Here is a 20,450-nt window from a genome sequence, read left to right as displayed (position 1 = left end):
TTGTTGTGCTTCCTGGATTCCATTTTTAGTAAGGATAAAGATCGTGACTATATTACTGAAGGAAAACACTGAATAAGGTGCATCATTCTAAACTTAAGATTTCCTACTTTGTCATAACATGTACTCCCTCTGGCATTGAAGAAATGCATTCACAAACTTTTTGTTATAATTTTAATGTCATTGTTGCAAGATATTTGGAGATGTGATGAAAATGGGTTTCAAATTCCAAAGGAATATTGAAGCATGGCTTAACTCTTGCTTCAAGAAGTGAACTTTGAGGAGATGGAAGAATCTTAGCAACATCCATGTAAATGCCTGCACTCTCTTAGGTGTAATAATTTTTCCTATAATTTGGTGACAAGATTATGCAGAACATAGACTGTGTCTTATTTTTGTGAGCTTTTCTAACATAATCTCCTTGGGCTTGAGCTGTTGTCATACACACCAAAGTCCTTCTGTTAGATTTTCCATGTATGTGAACCTTCCAAGTATGGTACATCACACATCAATAGTGATAGGAAAAAGTAGTTTTGTATGAAGAGCAGTTTATGAAGAATGGAGGGCCCATTTAAAACTGGTTTCTGGAGCCTAAGGGTGGTAGTCTAAAGATGTTGGCTGTTGAAGCCCTGAGGTATAATTGCAGTGGGTGATATGAGTTGATGCCTTCATAGGTAAAGGAGGAATACAGTTTAAAATTAGATATTGGTGACCTTATGCTTAGTGCGAAGGGTGAAAGTAATCAATTAAGCCGATGATGAATTGAGCTGATCTTAGAGCATTGTGTGAATTTTAGCTGTGTACACTGCTAAACAGTATTAACCAAGTAGTTAATAAGTCACTGTTATGCAGAACTGTTGTGAGATTTTGAATAGGTGCCATGGTGAGCTTGTACTTCTGTTTTGTGCAGACATATATGGTGCATAAATACTAGCCGATGTACAGCTAGTAGTTTGGACATTATCTGGCTCTATCGCTGTCCAATATGGGGGAGCTACTGCACAGGACCGAAAGAAGCTGTAGAGGGTTGTAAATTTAGTCAGCTCCATCTTGGGTACCAGCCTACAAAGTGCCCAGGACTTCTTCAAAGAGTGGTCTCTCAGAAAGCAGTGTCCATTATTAAGGACCTCCATCGTCCAAGGCATGCCCTTTTGTCACTGTTACCATCAGGTAGGAGGTACAGAAGCCTGAAGGCACACACTCAGTGGTTCAGGAACAGCTTCTTCCCCTCTGCCATCTAACTCCTAAATGGACATTGAACCCGTGAACACTACCTCACATTTTCTGTTTTTTTGCATGATCTTTAATCTATTCAATACACGTATACAGAAATTGATTTAATTATTTAATATTATTTTCTTCTGTATTATGTATTGCATTGAACTGTTGTGCTAAGCTAAATATCACGATACATGCCGGTGATAATAAACCTGATTCTGATTTAGTGTAGTTTTGAGTACAGTACAGTTCGTTGGGACAAGTACATTTTGGTCCAATTAAGCAGCTACTCCAATTAGCCCAAGTTTCATGGAAATAGTTAAAAAGCTATAAAAAGACAATCTACAGTTTAACTGAGTGACAAATTATGTATTTAAGTGAAACACAGAACAAATTAGAACACTACCAATACTACTGGTTGTTGTATCTGACGATGACAAGAACCCTTTGTGGGAGACTGGAAAAAACTGTTGCACTGGGGCTCTCTCTTGACCTTGGAAGTATGGGTTTTGTGGAATGAAACAAGCGTCACAACTGAGGTTTTCCTTGGTTGCAGTGGATGACCATGACTACTGTGCCTCATCATGTCCCTCGCTCTCCACATAGCATTGCAGAACCATCTTCCTGGCCATTGGATCTCACTAGATCTTATCTGCTCACTCTATCAGAGCTGACTTTGCATGCTGGAATAGGCTTATCCCTATCTCACAGGGTATGATACCTACTGGCTGCCCTCACCTGGTTTAGCCTGCCTGTTGAAGCAGTGTACCAGGGTATGGCTCCTATCATATGCAAACAGCTATTTGAAACCACATGTGAGAGCTGTATGTCCTGAGGGGACCAAAGGTAACATTCAAGAGTATTGTCAATACCTTCAAATTCTTCATAGTGCCTAACTTGTTGAAATCGTGAAATAGCTTTGTGGCATTTTCGAGCCTGAATGCTTGAAACCGCAGCAAGCAAAACAGTTCTGAATTGTCTTGCTGTTTATTTCTTACTAAACATCAGTGATGAAAAATCACTACTTTTTGAAGTCAAACATGCAACTGAAGCTGCTTAAAACTGTTCCCTCTAAGCAGAGTAGTGTCTTTAAAAGCCACACAAACACACACGACAGGCGACGGCTATAAACCATTCGACAAGTCTCCTGTCTCAGTTAAGCAGCATAATGTCCCAAATAAAGAAAGGCGATTTTGTTTATTGATTTTTCTTCATTAAGAGCTGTTCCCTGATTAAAATGGCCCTATTAACTGGAGTACACTGTATTTACAAATTTTCATGGTAGATTTTTCAGAAATGAGAAGAACAAAGCTGGAAAATTATACTCTGACATTCAAAAGCATAAATTTCCTGATTGTAGCAATAAGAGCCAGTGCCTTTCATGATCCATAGTTTTCTTAGCTTTACATTCAATGCTTTTAGAATTTCTTGAAATTGTTATAGCTTTGTTTACTCAAAAGTCAGTGCCCTATTCAAACAAGTTACCTTGTGGAGAAACTGTATATGAATTGTCATTCAGGTAATTTAGTTAGATTGTTTACCCCTTCCGGGAACTACATTAATCCAAACTTATTTAGCATTCTAATATTTATATATGAAATGATGAATTTTCTATTTTTTTATTTTTCCTTCAGTTAGCTCAGACATACATTTATCTAAATGTGTTACTGTGCCCTGCTGCCCTTAAAAATAAAGGTTCAAAAGTACAACTTAATGTCAGAAATGCATACAATATACATCCTGAAATGCTTTTTCTTTGAAATCATCCACTAAAATAGAGGAGTGTTCCATAGAATGAATGACGGTGAAATGTTAGAACTCCAAAGTCTCCCCCCTCCCCCCACTGGCAAAAAAAAAGCATTGGCACCACCACTGAGCACTGAAGCATGAGCAAAGCAATAGCAAAGATACAGACTTGCAGTTACCCTGTTTCGCCTGGTATTCGACATACTGCAGGATCTCTCTCTCTATCTAATAAGGGCGAAAGTGGTGTCTCTCATTTTCCCAGTGAGTGGGGAGACATAACAAACCACTCTGGTTTACGATGTTAAAAGTCCGTTATGTCGCTTTTTTCGAGCTCTGTGCCTGAAGCTCACAAAGATTACCGGGTCTTCATGCACATAGCCGTAGATATTTTGACTCCCCTGACGACACATGGGTCTCCTGTCATGACACTGACTGGATCCACCAGTTTCCAGAGCCCCGAGATCTTAGGCTTCCGAATCTGAGCCAGACTCTTAGGCCAGGCCTTTGGCGTGCTGAACAACGGCCAGTTATGGAACCCTGAGAGCGGGTCCCATTCTCGTAATGAACCATAGTCAGCGTGTAACTCCAGGTCAGGGTCTTCAAAAGAACCCTGAAATAAAAAAATAGAGATACTAAAAATGGAAATAGCTGTTTCCAAAGATGCAAGCAAAGGAGTCGCCATTAAAGCCTTGGTTGTAGTGCATTTCCTGCAGCAGCCTGCTGGCTGTGGCTACTTCAGTGATGGAGTCGTGGAGTAAAGGATTGCTGAGTGAATTTCTCCAAGTTACCTAGCCGACTGCAGGAAGAAATTTTTTTTTATTCTCAATGTATTAATGTGCTTTCTAGTGTGCGGCCATTCCAGTTAAAGTTCTGGTGACTCCCAGACAGCAGCTGCTAAATTTGATTTTGGTAAATTTTCTCCTTAGATGCACAAGCAACAAAGCTTACAAGTTGGTCTTGGAAAATCTTAAGCCGAGCATACCCTACCCTTCTACTGAGTAGACAAAAATGTATTGCATGGTCTGTTTCTTGCAATATTTGCAAGTTTTGGGTTTGCAGGATGAACCCTTTTCTCCATGTCCACTTTTGACTGGCAGCTTGAGTGCTGTATTTTCTATAGGTGATCAGATTCTCTTGTGGCCCTGCAGGAAGCTGTTCAATCAACCTAATGTCTATGCTGACTGTAGCATCATTTTCTACAAGTTGTTTATGCCACAAATCCCTCTAGGTGATTGCAGCAATAGTGCTAAATAGCTTTGTTAACATGTGGAAACTCCTGCATGATTTTGGATATTTTTCTGCTGTGTTGAGATGATGCAGAAAATGTCTCAAATCCTTTACTTGCAGATTTTTCTCCTTGGCGATCCAACAACTTCTTCAGGTTACAGCTGCTTTTCTACTGGAGATGCATATGCTGTTAATATTCAGGACAGCAATGATTCTACAACAATAATTTTGATGGATTTTCTTTGTGGTTGAGTGGTGCCATACAGGCAAGAATGTCCAAAACGGGAATAAAATATGGTAGTTTGGATTTCAATCATGAGTAGATTGTGCTCTTTTTGAATTTAGAAGTTTACTTGTAATGGATCAGGCTCCAAATTTTCATGGTAACAGTATACAATCTGATTGGTGTTATTCTGAGGTGAAACTGGGTTTGTGAATAATGAGCTATTCCAAAAGATATTCATCTATTTTTGTATCATGCTTGTGCAGGTGGGAACAAATCTGTGATTTGTTCTGAGTTTGATTTTGTTATTGCTATATAGTCAAAAGCCAGACTAATGCTGATGGGTTGCGGTCTCTTAGGCTATGTCCACACTAGACTGGATAATTTTGAAAACACCGTTTTCACTTAAAAAGATAGGCATCCACAATATGCATTTTTAAAAATATCTCTATCCACATTGAAACGAAGATTTCGGCAAATCTCCTCTTCCTGCGCATGCGCAGGACACATCTACTGAAAACTAGCCACATGTTTAGTGTTGAATCTCGCCATAAAAGTGCACGTTTGTGTAGTTACAGACTAAAAAAACTTAAAACGACAGACAGCTGTTGGCTTTCGCGCAGGAGAACTTAAAAGTAAAAAAAAACAAATACTGGAGCGTACGGAGGCAACTGACATGGAGTTCACAGACAGATTGACCTGGCTGACGACGAACATTGAAAACCTGACTAACTGTTGCATTAATAAAGCACCTTGTTAAATATATAAAATATGTCTGCATCAGTATTTTGTATTTCCATACAATGTTACATTAGGCTGTTACACATCTATTGTCAGAGAAGTACTTGCATAAATAGGTAGACCACCTTCATACGAGTAAGGACAGAAAACAGGGCAAAGTGAGTATACTTATTTATTCAGTAAGTTGTGGGTCAAAGTATTTGGTGAGTACATTTCTAACTCTTCTGGCATCAGTTTCGTTGCTGTCTGTTGTGAAATTGTTAGGGTGCGTTCAAGAAAACAATGAAATAGCGCGCTGCTGTCTGACAGTGTTTTCAGAAGTCTCTGGTTACCCCGTGAACACTGATCCGGCCAATTCAGCGTTTTCAAAAATATACACTTTGGAGAGCGTTTCTGAAAAGCTCCGGTTTCGGGGGACGAAAACGCCTTTTTAGTGTGGACTGAAGTGTAAAAACAAAGAAAAAGCTTAGGTTACGGAGTTATCCGGTGTTGTGTGAACGTAGCCTTACTATCAGTGTGGAGAGATCTATTGTATTGAAACGGATTGGCTCATCATTATGCCAATGAGTGAGGATGCCAATAAACTTTCAAATAGGCTATTGCATAACATCTGGATTTTCCACTAAGTTTGTTAAAGTGATTTTCACAAATGCTTACATCATACAGACCAGCTGATAGTCCCTATCTTGTTCCAAAGCAAGTCTTGATTATTTACAGCACCCTATGCTGTTGAGAAATGAAGCGCCAGTGAAATTTTTCCTGTTTACTATATGACTTGTCTTACCAGAAATCAGCTTGCTTAGGATGTTATTTTTAATAATGAGAGAAGAATCAATGTGGAGTGACAGATCAATGAATTTGAAGAAATAAATCAATGAAATTATTTAGCTCTTTTGTGCCTTGAGTCCTTTATACAGCTTCAGAAGTGCACTAAAGCATGTTTTCCTCAAACCTTTGTGTAAACATTCATGTCTGCACTGCTGTCTAACAATTTCAGCAGCCAGACCTTTTCCAAGGAATGAGAAATACTAAGAATTTGTTGAATCTTTGCATAGTGAATTTATGACAGATTCTATGATCTTAATTTTTAATACGAATGTTAATCTGTTAGTATTCTGGGGTCCTGTTGATGTACTTGCATCCTAGGTAAAGTAAATGTTTTCTGTGACTTCATTTCTTCTTGATATTCAAAATTACATGTGTGATCTTGTTGCTTTATCATAATTTCTATTCAGCTTTTAAGCCATTCTTGTTTGTTTCAATAAATAAGATAAAAACTTTTTCAAATTCTAGTTATATTTATTGTACATTGATTTTTAACTGTGCTTTGTTACAGACAGTGGATGAAATCTTAACATTTCAAGAGGCAGTAGATTTGTGTCGAATGTATTGTGTACATGTTGCCTTACTAATTCACATACCGTTAACAAAGCGAGCCCAGAAGAAATTCAACTTTAAGTGGGTTAAACCAGCTTCAGATTTTCTACAATTGGTAAGCACAAGGCAATGCTTAATAGGTTTCTAAGCCAGAACCTTACTGTAAAGGCATCAGTTGGTGATATTGAAAATTATAGATTTTGAAATGTGGAACTCAAATACAATGTTAATATATAGTTTTTCTTTGTCCACATGAAATAATCAAACAGTCTGCTGGCAGATAACTGTTCAGAAATGCACTTTGACTTTCAGCTGCTCTGTTACAATTATCTATCAGATAGAATTTGGTATTCTTAAATGTAGAAATACTTATGCCTCTGTAGGTTTATATATACAACTTGCAACTAGACTTTCTGACATGTCAGGATAAGCCAACTAAATTCAAAATATGCTTTTTGAATGTCAAAGCTGCAGCATTTTTACTGTTGTGTTCTAATACTGGGTCCAGTGCCGAGTGTCACATTAATCTTGGATTTAATTTTACTGTGGGTGCAATACTCATTTTCTTATGTTTGCAAATTATACCAAAATCGTATTCTATTACTGCTTAAAGCTCATGAATTAATTTTAAGTGAATATAACAACAGAAGTGTTGATTGTATAATTGATGAGCTCTGGTATTTTCCTGGATAATCTAAGTCTAAACTGAGTTTACATTAATAGTTGAAACTTGTCTTAATTGATGGAAGGATATTATGGGAGAGTTGACCTAATCAAGCAACCCATTACAAAAGTGATATATTGAAGCATTAACTAATTATTTCTTAAGACTGGTGTTGGATGAAATAAACTTAAATGTATACCTGGTTGAAATCGAATGTTCTATATTCTAGCAGAACAGTGTAAGAAAATATCCACATAATGAAACCAACTTTATTAAATATAAGAATGGTTAAAATCATTCCTTATCAATTTCTGTAATTTACAGCAATATACAAGTCAACATTTTATTCTGAAAGCCCTTGATGTCACTCAGAGCCAAAGAGCTGATATGGTGCATTTGTGTGACTTGAATGATTCATTACTTTTATCAAGAGTGGCTCTCTGCAGTAGGGCGACAGATAACACAGGTAACATTAATATAAGGAAAGTTAATTATGCTCTCCAGCTTTCTTTTCATTGGTTATGGCAGGGATTATAATTTGTTTCTCTATCCAAAATGGAATTACTTATGCTGTCACCTTTCTCCTTTTCTTACCGTTGTTTAAGCACTCTTCCCCCCCCCCCCCCCCAAAAAAATGTTTTAAAAAAGGGGAAGTGAACATTCACTTTTAGTATGATGATAACTGGTCTTATTCCCTATGCTAATATGTTTGCGTTGCTTGGTGTTTTCATGGGATTGTAGTTGTAACAGTATAAATTGTGATGCATAATAGCTGTGCAATTTAAAAAATATATCAAACATTAGAATCTGAAAAGATCTTGCTGGGTTAATCTTCAAGCCAGATATTTGTTTTCTAAGAACAAAATATGTAGAAATGCTCTTAGAACTTTGGAGGCTTATCATTACAAAACATTGTAGCTTTGCTTAACAATTTCTCAATACCTTGTGGCCAAATAACTAGTATGATTGTTTTAGTAAATTGCTCTATGAGAAATGTGCTTGACAGTTTAGTCTCATTCTTAAATTGAGTGCAGTGCGGTACGGTGTCTCCGCAACCTGTTTTTCAAAGATTTGACTGCCCAAAAGGTGAATTTGGGCCAGCAATTGCATTGTCAGAACGTGACTTTCTTGCTGTTGTCTTTTGTGATACAAAATCCGAATAAATATTATGCATTGAAATGATCATCTACAGAATAAATGGCAGCCATTAGTTCTAACATTTTTTATTAGTACAGGATTAGGCAGGCACACATTTCTATACCATCAGAATTCTTGAGCTAACACAAGTATAATTTGTTATATTAAATAGAATCCGGTTTGCAGATGGGAGAAGTTGTTGAAGAAGAATACAAGAAACTGTGGAAAATTTTGTCCAATTTAACCCCTGATTATGATGTGGGCAATGCATTTCCTTTGCAAACTACTTCAAAAATAATGGTGCTAGAAAATGAAAATCCTGTGGCTGAAGGTAATTCTAGCAATTTTCCTTTTGTAGTGTGTAAATAGTAGATTTGATCCAAGTAATGATTTCTTTTGCTGGACAATATTCTAGCCTCGTAAGAATACAAGTTTGTTAGATCTTAATGAAGAGAATAAAAGTGCAACAAGAAAGAATGTTAAAACAGGAATGAGTATGATATTGAAAACTACATTTGAGGGCTAAGTTGCAGACCTTTATGGAACCTCTTTTAAAAGTATAAATGCTTAATGAGGCAGCAAAATAGCTTAATTCAAAAATGATGCCTTGAAGCTAGTGAAATTTAAGGAAATGGAATATGGAGGAATCTTGTTTTGGGTCTGGGAAGAAATGGCAGAAACATCAGGAACAAAGGGCTTGTTCATGGGTAGGGGTAGAGGTTTTGAATTAAATGTGTGAAGAAGATTTGGAACCACACGAGTCCTTTAAGGGTGGATGCAAGTCTGTATTGATGCAGAACAATATTTATGCTACGATTTTCAGTCTCTAATTGTTAATCCAGACAATCCTTTCATTAGCAATACTCCGCCATTTTATTAACCTCTGGGAGAAACATCTATGGCGACAAATACTACTTATTCTTTCATCATATTTTGTTTTAAATTTTCTGTTACTTCAAATCCTATGATTTAATTCTTGGGATGATGCTGTGTCTTTTATTTACCGTTTGTGTACCACTGATAAGAACTTAATTTACACATTCAAAAAATTTTAATCATTAAATTATCCTTTATTTCTATATTCAGTACTCCTTTATGTAGCTTTAAAATGATTTACCATCAGAGATTGCTGTGATTATTCTGCTCTGTGTAGTTGCATTTGTTCAACTTGCCTTTTTTATTTCATTATTAGATGACTATCATGTTTTCATCCACTATCAAAATAACCACACCAGTAATTGTATTTCACGGGCTGTAAAATATATTGGCACGATTCAGCACAAAATGGTGCTATATGAATGCAAACTGTTGCACATTGAAGATACTAGGTGAGGCAGTAATGTAAGAGTGGATTGACATGATGGTAGTCTAGTGTTGGCCCTCTGAGGGAAGAATGTTTCCATGATGTGTTACATCAATAGCATGAATATTACCTATATTGGAAACACAACTGAAGAAATTGCTACTCATCTTAAAAGCTGAATTTGGATGAATCATAGGTACTCTAAGTAAAATGATCTGGTATGCCATCCTGGTGAGATTGTTGACAATGATTGGATGCCATTAACAAGAGCTATGGGTAGAAAGGCTCTGCTGCATTGGATCTACTGCTAAAGTATACGTGATGTAGCAATGAGATGCTCTTCTGATTTCTGGTCCTTAAAACTATCCATTGATTAAAGAAATACCATTGATCCATGTTAGAAGGACCTATACATCTGGATGGTCACGAGAAAAGAGGAAGTTAGATTAGCATTTAACACAAGATATTCTTGATGTGCCTACTAGGCAAAGATGATGAACAAATATAGTTTGTCGAGAAACTTGTGTCGAGAAACTTGATCAGTCATGCAAGTACAAGAAGGAGACGGTTCAACAACATGTAAATTATTGATCCTTTCATCATTTGTACATGTACCAATCAGGTGCATTACAATAATCTAACCTGGTCGCAACATATTGATGCAGCTAAAAAGAAGGCAAGACAGCAGCTATATCTCATTGGGGGTATGAGGAGATTTGGTTTGTCACTGTGGGAAGCATTCTGACAGGCTGCATCACTGTCTGGTATGGGGGGGGGGGGGCGGGTTCTACTGTAGAGAAATGAAGTAAGTTGCAGAAAGTTGTGAAATTAGTCAGCTCCATCATGGGTACTAGCCTCTGTAGTATCTAAGAGATCTTCAAGGAGCAGTGACTCAGGAAGGAGGCATTCATCAATAAGGACCCCCATCACCAAAGGCATGCCCTCTTCTCATTGTTACCGTCAGGAAGGAGATACAGATGCCTGAAGACACACACTCAGTGATTCAGGAACAGCTTCTCCCCCTCTGCCATTTGATATCCAAATGAACGCTGAATCCATGAACACTACCTCACTACTTATTTATTTTTTGCACTACTTACTTTAACTTTTACATATACATAAATGATTACTGTAATTTCATTTCATGACATGAGCTGGGGATATTAAACCTGCTTCTGATAATTTATCAAGGTTTCTTCACAGATCCTTCCAAAGCTTGTCAGGAGTGATAAGGATAGTGATTGCATGGAAAATCCACCATCTGCAAGTTGTGTCTTAAGTTGTGTACACTTTTGATTGGGGTGGTGGTGGGGGGGTATGATGGAGAGGAGGAATATAATCCTGGGCTGGATACTATGCCCATCTCCCAAGAGTAAACATACAAACAGTTGTCAATTGATCACTATTTCTATTATGTTTTACTTAAAGGTCCATTGGAGGTTATTCCTGAAGTTAGTTTGATTCCTGTCAACATTCCCTTGGTTGAGGAATATGTTGGAAGTATTTTAAAGGACTTTCTTACATTAAGCAGGCAAGAGCAATTTTGCATTCCATTTTAAGTGTTTCTGTTCCACTGGTATGTATTAAGACTTGCTTTGGTGTTAACTGTAACTTTGTAATTCTGAGTATTTTTGGTTGGTTTTCGTTTTCAATTTCACCTATAGAAGTGCAAATTTAGGCTACATCCACACTAGACCGGATAAATCTGTAACCGAAGCTTTTTCTCTTCATTTTGACCCTCCGTCCACACTGAAACGGCGTTTTCCTCCCCCAAAAACGGAGCTTTTCTAAAACGCCTTTCAGAGTGTGTAAATTTTAAAACGCTGATTGAGCATAGCAGTGTGGATGGGGTAACCGGAGAGTTTTAAAAAAGCTGTCATGACATGCTGCAACAGATAGTGGCGGCAGCACAGCATTTTATTGTTTTCTTGAACGCAACCCCCCACACAACCTTACAATTTCAGAAAAAATGGCAACGAGACAGAAGCCAGAAGAGTTAGAAATATACTCACCAAATACTTTGACCGATAACTTACTGAATAAATAAGTATACACACTTTGCCCTGTTTTCTGTCCTTGCATGTATGAAGGTGGTTTACCTATTTATGCAAGTACTTCTCTGACAATAGATGTGTAGCAGCCTAATGTAACATTGTATGGAAATACAAGATAACACTGATGCAGGCATGCTTTATACTTTTAACAAGGTGCTTTATTAATGCAACAGAGTTGGTCAGTTTTTCAATGTTCGTCATCAGCTGGGTCATCCTGTCCGTGAGCTCCCTGTTGGTTGTTTTCCTGCGTGGGAGCCAACAGCTGTCAATTTCTTTAAGATTTTCTAGTCTGTAACTGCACGATCGTGCACTTTCACAGCGAGATTCGACCCCAGATATGTTGCTTGTTTTCGGTAGATGTGTTTGCCCAAATACCCGTTTTTATTTGATTTGAATTTTACAATGATTTCATATTTGGAGCAAGTGACTCTTTTCTTAAATCAATTCAGTGACAGTCCGGTGGTTACAGCTCTTTCTGAAAGCAAAGAATTTGATGATCTTGTAGGCTGGTATCCTGAGAAACCGCTCAGTGATGATTACGAAAGAACTCGGTCATCAACCTTTGGTAAGGCTTTTAATAATACTTTGTGCAAAGTAAACTTTTCCATAGGTGCACTTAATGTCAGAAATGTATACAATAGGCATCCTGAAATTCTTTTTCTTTGCAAACATCTACAAAGACAGAAATGCCCCAAAGAATGGGTGATAGTTAAATGTTAGAACCCCAAAGCTGACCCTACCTCCCCCCCCCCCCCACATAAGCAACAGTGAGGCAACAATCCCCCTCCCCCACAAACAAAAAAGCATCGACATCCTCCACTTCAGCAAGCATCAATACAGACACAGGCTTGCAGTACTCCACAGGCTCGCTGTCCCTAATAAGAAAAAGGTGTCCCAGTTTCACAGCGAGAGGGGAGTCATAACAAACAACTGGCTGATTTATGATAAATTTCTGTTGCATTGCTTTTTCTGAGCTTTGTGCCTGGAGAATCAGCCGTGAAAAGGCTCAGGTCTTTACACACACAGTTTAGCAGTTAACTCACTGCTCCCAATATTCCGTGTTCTTCCGCGATACCTTGGTCAGGGGCACTGGCCCATCTGCAGAGCCATGAGAATCCGGAGCGTGCTAATCTTCCAGGCCGAGTCCTTGGGATGTCAAAAGTGGCTGGTTGTGAGGCCCTGAAAAAGAGTGTAACTCCCGGTCAGGGAAAGAACCTTGAAGGGGGTTGGGGTGGTGGGGGGAAGAGATACCTAAGATAGAAATAGAGCTGTTTCTGAAGATGTAAGTATTAAGGAGTCACCATTAAACTTTTTAAACGTTTCATTAAATCTGTACAATATCATCACTTGAATTGTGATTGTTAAGTGCAAAATCTTAAATTGCATTGAAGGTTTGCTTTTGAGCTATACTTCCTTATAGCATAGCCACTAGTTAGTGTTTCGTCTTGTAAATTTCTAGTTTAGTTGATCAAATACATGAAATTCTCTCTAACTTTAATTGATTTTCTCTTTTCACCACACAGGTGAAAAAACCAATGATCCCTGGGTAAGAAAGCGAATGCTTAGAAATTACCAGAAGCTTGTCAGATTTCACAGATTTTATGGGTCAACACTTGAGGGCAACATCACCAAGAACATTATCACCAATGTGCAAGGGGCTACAATTGTAGCACCAAAACCGGCCAGTGTTTTAAGTGGAAAAGGCAAAAAATTACCTGTGAGTTAATAATACTTCAGAATTTTATGTATTCTTGGATCATATTCCAAGAAATAGTTCTGTGAAATCTTTTTGTTTTGTCTCAACACTAGGGTTTGTGATGGGACGAAAGTGTTTTAGAGTTTGGGAAAGATGTGTTGGTTGAGCATCAAGCCTTCAACTTTAGTACTGAAGGGAGTAGATCTAATAATATAGTATTTCTAGGAAAGATCTTGAATTTTAATGGAAGGCATTGTGGGTATGGATATGCAATTATGTCTTTGATTTATCATGTTTGGTTTTGCAGCTATTGGTGGATAGCATATGGGTGAAGAATTAAGTCTGATCTCTGCTATGTAATTTGATGTTTGCTTTGGTGTAGAAGAGCTGAGTGTCCTTAATATCGACATTATGTTGAGGTGCTTTGCAAAGCACCTTTTAGACTGAACTTTTAGTGTGTTGCCATTAGAATAAATGTTGTTTAGTTAGTTACTATACTTAAGAAGTGCAGTCCTTTCAATATAGGAAATCCTAGCAGCAGTTTTTGAGAGGTTTTTGCAAACATCAGTGTTAATAATCTTGTGAAGTTGATGTACGTTGTCAAAGACGTTGCTGAATAACTCCCCTGTTCTTTAACTTGTGATGTGTCAAGTTATATCTGCTTGAGAAGGCTCCATGCTTTGCCTCATCCAGAAATGTTGATGCAATCTACTTATGGATGCCTTATTTTACTTCACTAAATTGCATAATTAATATTTGGAGTAAGAGCAGATATAATTGTTTGGTATAATTTAAATTAACAGCAGGCTAATTGTTTTCTTCCCTCAGCCCAAGAAGAAAGCTGATATAATTGCAGAAGAAAACATAAGAAAAAAGAAAGAGAAGGAAGAGCAGAAACAAAGGGAACAATGGACTTTAATATCCAAAAGCATTATCAAAATGATTCAGGAGAATTTTGACCAAGGAATTAAAAAGCTTGATGAATTTCTGAAGAAATGCTCAGGGGATTCTGTAAAGTTGATTGCAGAAATGGAAGTACTGGAAAACTGCTTTAAAATTTGGGTTGAACATTGCCAAACTACAGGTCTGAACAGCTTGATTTTGTTTGAGTGCAATTTACGGATAAGTCATTTGCTGAAAGAACTGGGGTTTAGCGGCACCTATGAAAACAAAGTGCTGTTTGCTGTTTCGGGTTGAGACCCTTCTTCGGGACTGAGAGTGGGAAAATGACCTAAGAAATATGTGAGGCAGGGGTGAGACCGAGACGAGAGATGGAATCAAATGGGGTAGGTGATATGATAGGCAGATTGTGCCATGAGGGGAAGTGTTATGACAGGTTGACAGCTGATAGATCGAACCAAATAATGGTGGGATGAAGGACAGATAGAACTAGTTGGGGGAGGGGATAGATAGAGTGAGCAGAGGAGGAAGAAACCCAAGTAGATGTGGGCAGGTAGAATTGGGTGTGGGAAGGTTATAAAACTAAACAACAGGGTGGTGGTAAGTGGAGGGACGTAAATATGTGAACAAAGGGAAAAAGAGGCTCTGAGAATGGGAAAGGAACACTGGATGTGAGTTATATGAAATTGTAAAACTTTGTGTTTATGTCATTGGTCTGTAGGCTACCTAAGCTAACTGAGTTGAGACAAATTGAATGCTGCACCACTCAGTAGAACAGAAACACTGGAATAACATACTTCTGACCAAGTTTAGGTTTGTAGAGCTCAAAATTCAAGCATATGAGCCAGAGAGGTAGTTTCATCAAGGACATCAAGAAAGATGGACTAGTAATTTGAATGATTTGGGGATGAGTATAAATTTCTATTGTGTATATCATTGATGATATTGGTTTTAAGAAAGATGGGTAGTTTAAGAAGCTATCAATAATAACATATTTAAGGAGGTCCAGTGGGAAGTTGGATAGTTTACAGCAGTCAATAGAGCAGTAATCAGGCTTTCTAGACAGCATGATCTTTAGATTTAGAGATGCTGGTGTAATCTGGGCTTGAGGATAGGTCAGAGTGCTGGAGGAACTCGGCGAGGCAGAATTTGCAGATGGAAATGGGCAGTTAGTGTTTGGACAGCGATCCCTCATCTCGACTGAGTAAATGGAGAGGAAGGGGACTGGGGGATGTGCTGGCAAGTGATGGGTGGATGGTGGTAGCAGACTGATGGCAATATTTAAGAGCAATTTAGTTTGGCACATGAACATGCAGGGAATAGAGGGGTATGGTCATGTGCAGAAAAATGAGATTAATTTGGCATTGTACAGACATTGTGGGCTGAAGGGTCTGTTCTATACAGTCTATTTCATGAGAATAAACCACGCGAGTGCTTTGTTGCATAGATTTTCATTGTGTTAACGGTAAAGAAATTGGGCGCAATGTCACTGACTGATAATTGTGTTGAATGGCAGCCAAAATTGAGTATGTAAAATAAATGAAGGTGATTTTGAGAGCTAAATCCAAGATTTGGTATTAAAACAAAATAGAAATGTATCCGTGATAAGGAACACAGAAGTATGGTCAGTTATATCCTTTTCTCTGGTTTGGATATCTATATCAACTGGATATCGGGGTTTCAACCAGAGATTCCCTGTAAAACTATTGCCCAGTTGAGATGTCATGAAGTGATAATATCAAGGGGCTATCTGTTAGAGGACAAAGTTCACACAGCAGGTGTGGTTAATAAAAAACATTGATAAGAGTTACTAAGGAATATAAAATGAATAAAATCATTGGTTTAGTCTGAATAAGGGGCGGTCTGAGGATATTTTGATATGACATATTAATGAGGCTAGGAGGAGGGCATTAAGGAACTTTATAATATCAACTAACAACTATATAAACATATAACAACTACAGCACAGAAACAGGCCATCTCAGCCCTTCTAGTCCGTGCCGATCGCTTAGTCTCACCTAGTCCCACCGACCTGCACTCAGCCCATAACCCTCCATTATAAGTGTGAGGCTATCCACTTTGGGAGTAAGAACAGGAAGGCAGATTATTATCTGAATGGGGTAAAGTTAGGTAAGGGAGAAATACAAAGAGATCTAGGAAATCAGTCACTGAAGGTGAATGAGCAAGTGCAGCAGGCAGTGAAGAAGGCTAATGGAATGTTGGCCTTTATTACAAAGGAAATTGAGTACAAGAGCAAGGAAATCCTCTTGCCCTGGTGAGACCACACCTGGAGTATTGTGTACAGTTTTGGTCTCCAGGGTTAAGGAAGGACATCCTGGCTGTAAAGGGAGTGCAGCGTAGATTCACAAGGTTAATTCCTGGGATGTCCGGACTGTCTTACGCAGAGAGGTTAGAGAGACTGGGCTTGTACAAGCTGGAATTAAGGAGATTGAGAGGGGATCTGATTGCAACATATAAGATTATTAAGGGATTGGACAAGATAGAGGCAGGAAATATGTTCCAGATGCTGGGAGAGTCCCAGTACCAGAGGGCATGGTTTGAGAATAAGGGGTAGGTCATTTAGGATAGAGTTAAGGAAAAACTTCTTCTCCCAGAGAGTTGTGGGGATCTGGAATGCACTGCCTCAGAAGGCAGTGGAGGCCAATTCTCTGGATACTTTCAAGAAGGAGCTAGATAGGTATCTTATGGATAGGGGAATCAAGGGATTATGGGGCAAGGCAGGAACCGGGTATTGATAGTAGATGATCAGCCATGATCTCAAAATGGTGGTGCAGGCTCAAAGGGCCGAATGGTCTACTTCACCTATTGTCTACTCCTTTCCTGTCCATATACCTATCCAATTTTTCTTTAAATGACAATACCGAACCTGCCTCTACCACTTATACTGGAAGCTCGTTCCACACAGCTACCACTCTCTGAGTAAAGAACTTCCCCCTCCTGTTATCCTTAAACTTTTGCCCCTTAACTCTCAACTCATATCCTCTTGTTTGAATCTCCCCTACTCTCAATAGAAAAAGCCTATCCCCGTCAACTCTATCTATCCCCCTCATAATTTTAAATACCTCTATCAAGTCCCCCCTCAACCTTCTACATTCCAAAGAATAAAGACCTAACTTGTTCAACCTTGCCCTGTAACTTATGTGCTGAAACCCAGGTAACATTCTAGTAAATCTCTGTACTCTCTGTATTTTGTTGACATCTTTCCTATAATTTGGTGACCAGAACTGTACACAATACTCCAAATTCGTCCTTACCAATGCCTTGTACAATTTTAACATTACATCCCAACTCCTATACTCAATGCTCTGATTTATAAAAGCCAACATACCAAAAGCTTTCTTCACCACCTTATCCACATGAGATTCCACTGTAAGGGAACTATGCACCATTATTCCTAAATCAATCTGTTCTACTGCATTCTTCAATGCCCAACCATTTACCATGTATGTCCTATTTGGATTATTCCTAGCAAAATGTAGCATCTCACACTTATCAGCATTAAACTCCATCTGCCATCGTTCAGTCCACTTTTCTAACTGGCCTAAATCTCTCTGTAAGCTTTGAAAAACTACTTCATTATCCACAACGCCACCTACCTTCGTATCATCTGCATACTTACTAATCCAATTTACCACCCCGTCTTCCAGATCATTAATGTATATGAATGTATCTGCTCCTTTATAAGGAGCAGAAGGCATGGAGTAAAACAAATTCTTTGAAAATCAAAGTGGTGGAAAAATGGAGATCCTTGTTTAAATCTTGGAACTGTACCCAACATAATAGTTCTTTGATTAATAATCATTATTTTCATCTGCAAACATGTTCCATTGGCTTTGACTATAGTGATGTATGTGTGGAATGAGGAGTCTTCCCACTGAAAGTTCCAGGTTTATTCACATTAAATTAAGCTGTGTCAATTAATGTCAGTTCTAGAAAATGTTAATGCTTGCTTTTTTTAGTTTTAAAAAGCTGGGTAGTGATTGGATGACTGATCAGATCATTTTTGTTTCTTTAGAAAGCACCAAGAGAAACAATGTTATTGCAGGCCGTGTGATGAAAAGAATTCACAATATATTGGATAAGTATGAGAAGCAGATGGATAAAAGCCAACTGAAGCTTATAGCTACTTATCTTAAAGAGCTTGGATTTAACAAATTAGCACAGACCATTCCAGACATTGAACAGGTAAAAATTAATTTTTGAAACTTTGCTTTTTTTAAAATAATTTACAGATGGTACTCATTTTGTCATGAAGGCTGACAAAAGGTGGATCCTTTATCTCTAAAACTGGTGCTGTTGTTTTAGGATCTGCAGTGGTGATTTATCAGCTTTCTGTAGCCTTTGAGCTTCAGTGAATTTTCTGTTAATTCTGCTATAGTTGTTATCGGTCCATTCCTTGAGCTGAAAGTTTCCTATACTGTAGAAATATACTACACTGGTTTTCTCATACCATCAGGGTAGAAGGATGAGCAGCAGAAGAGTCAATAGCGGATATTTTCTGGAAATGTTTGAGTATATTTTTGTCTTGTGTTAAATTTTGTTGAGTCATGTTTTTTAAACGTTGATTTTAGTGTATTTTTTCAAATTTTACAATGTTATTATCCCTTGGGTCAAGAATTAACTACTACAATTTGTATTTTCTTCAGTGCATGTGTTACAGTATCAGTACCTTTTTAGAAGCTAAATGAAGTTGTATGCACTTAAAGCCATTACTGTTACGACTTCCTTGATTTGCCTGGTGGATAAAGCCATCACAGTGTGCAATACTGAGGTAAATTAAAGCTATCGTAGCATTCACTACCAAGCTATGTGACTTAGTTTCAGTTGCTCATATGCTGATGATGCAGCAGGCAAGCTGATTTGGATTTTCTGATCCAATAAGTATTAACTTGGTTCTTTCCCAAAGTGGATTTTCGGACATGACAGATGTATAGAAAATGAAAGTAGAATGACACCATTTGATTTTTCAAGCTCAAGTTCCACTTTGTCATTCAACCCTATATAGAAATATAGGCTAATGAAGCAAGGCTACTTTAGGGCAAAGGTGCAAAACACACCATCAACAGACACACACAACACACGTGGCAGATATAATAATGAAAGCAGAAAAACATATCGTTACAAAATATAAAACCCAGGTCCATGAGCATCATGGCCTGTGGACTGATATTGCACGGATGTTGTCCTGGAGCTGCAAGAACAGTTCCTTACTTCATGCGATTGCAGCCGCAGATGAACGTGATCCAATTTGTCTACCCAGGAGCGAAAGCTGGAGAGAAGCACTGTTGGGAGGGGCCAGCCTCCAACCTGGAATAGAATCCATTGGCACACAACCAGCCCCGGGGTCTCCTTCGGTGACCACAGCAGGCGACTTTGAGGCATGAGAGCCTTGTCCATGCAACAATCGAGGCAGTGCCACTCCCCCACCATTGGTCTTTCCAGTGAACCAATGAATCGGGCTCACAGTGTTCTACATCACCAATGTCTAATAGTGTCTTGCAATCACAAGAAAAACGTTTAAGCCAATCATTTCCACTGTTCGTTGGAATCTTGTGCTGTCTGGGTGGCTGAAACAAGCTGCATGCAGTGTGGTGTGCGACAAGCCCAGCTCCAATGCTAAACAGCAATTTGCTGGTGGGGGTATACCTGCTATATGTGATGTTCTTAATATCCAGCAGTGTCTTGCAATTGTAAAAAAGACATGAACAATTGCACCATTGTTTGGACTAGAGAGGCTGCTGTACTTGATCATATTGCCATCTTACTAGAAACCATCTTTCCAGCTTGTTTTGCCATTCAGGATTAGTGCATCTATTTCTCTATCTCTATGCCATCTCTCTGGCCTCTCCGCATACCTTGTATCTTTCTGTGTCTGTAAGTCTTTAAAGATATGCACAATTTGACCTCTGCCCTCCTGAGGTAGAAAATTTCATTGGTTCATTGACCTCTCATGAAGAGTTTTTCTTTATAATCATTTCAGTCAAAATGTTTTAACCTGTATGGTGAGGTTCTGATCCTGGTTCTGAAGTACATTTCCCCATTTGGAGGAAGAAAAGATATGTACTGTACCTAATATGTTGAACCCTGTCAAAATTTTGCATCTTTTATCATTTTTCTAAACTGGTATACACAGCCTTGGATCATAT

General features: G+C 38.4%; 1 protein-coding gene across 2 annotated transcripts in view; it reads left to right on the top strand.

Annotated features, from left to right (window-relative positions):
* LOC132391547 (probable ATP-dependent RNA helicase DDX60) overlaps window positions 1-20,450 on the top strand; it is an 81,526-nt gene that overhangs the window by 8,096 nt on the left and 52,980 nt on the right. For both annotated transcript variants that reach the window (XM_059964881.1, XM_059964880.1), the window contains exons 7-14: window positions 6,489-6,644; window positions 7,518-7,659; window positions 8,503-8,661; window positions 11,062-11,164; window positions 12,137-12,252; window positions 13,211-13,404; window positions 14,212-14,467; window positions 18,320-18,489. In XM_059964881.1, the coding sequence (XP_059820864.1) occupies window positions 6,489-6,644; window positions 7,518-7,659; window positions 8,503-8,661; window positions 11,062-11,164; window positions 12,137-12,252; window positions 13,211-13,404; window positions 14,212-14,467; window positions 18,320-18,489 (1,296 nt within the window). The remainder of the gene's footprint in view (window positions 1-6,488; window positions 6,645-7,517; window positions 7,660-8,502; window positions 8,662-11,061; window positions 11,165-12,136; window positions 12,253-13,210; window positions 13,405-14,211; window positions 14,468-18,319; window positions 18,490-20,450) is intronic.

This window comes from Hypanus sabinus, chromosome 3 (assembly GCF_030144855.1).
Source record: "Hypanus sabinus isolate sHypSab1 chromosome 3, sHypSab1.hap1, whole genome shotgun sequence".
NCBI classification, from domain to species: Eukaryota; Metazoa; Chordata; class Chondrichthyes; order Myliobatiformes; family Dasyatidae; genus Hypanus; species Hypanus sabinus.
The sequence above is the reverse complement of the archived record's forward strand: the minus strand, read 5'-3'. Positions and strand labels throughout refer to the sequence as shown.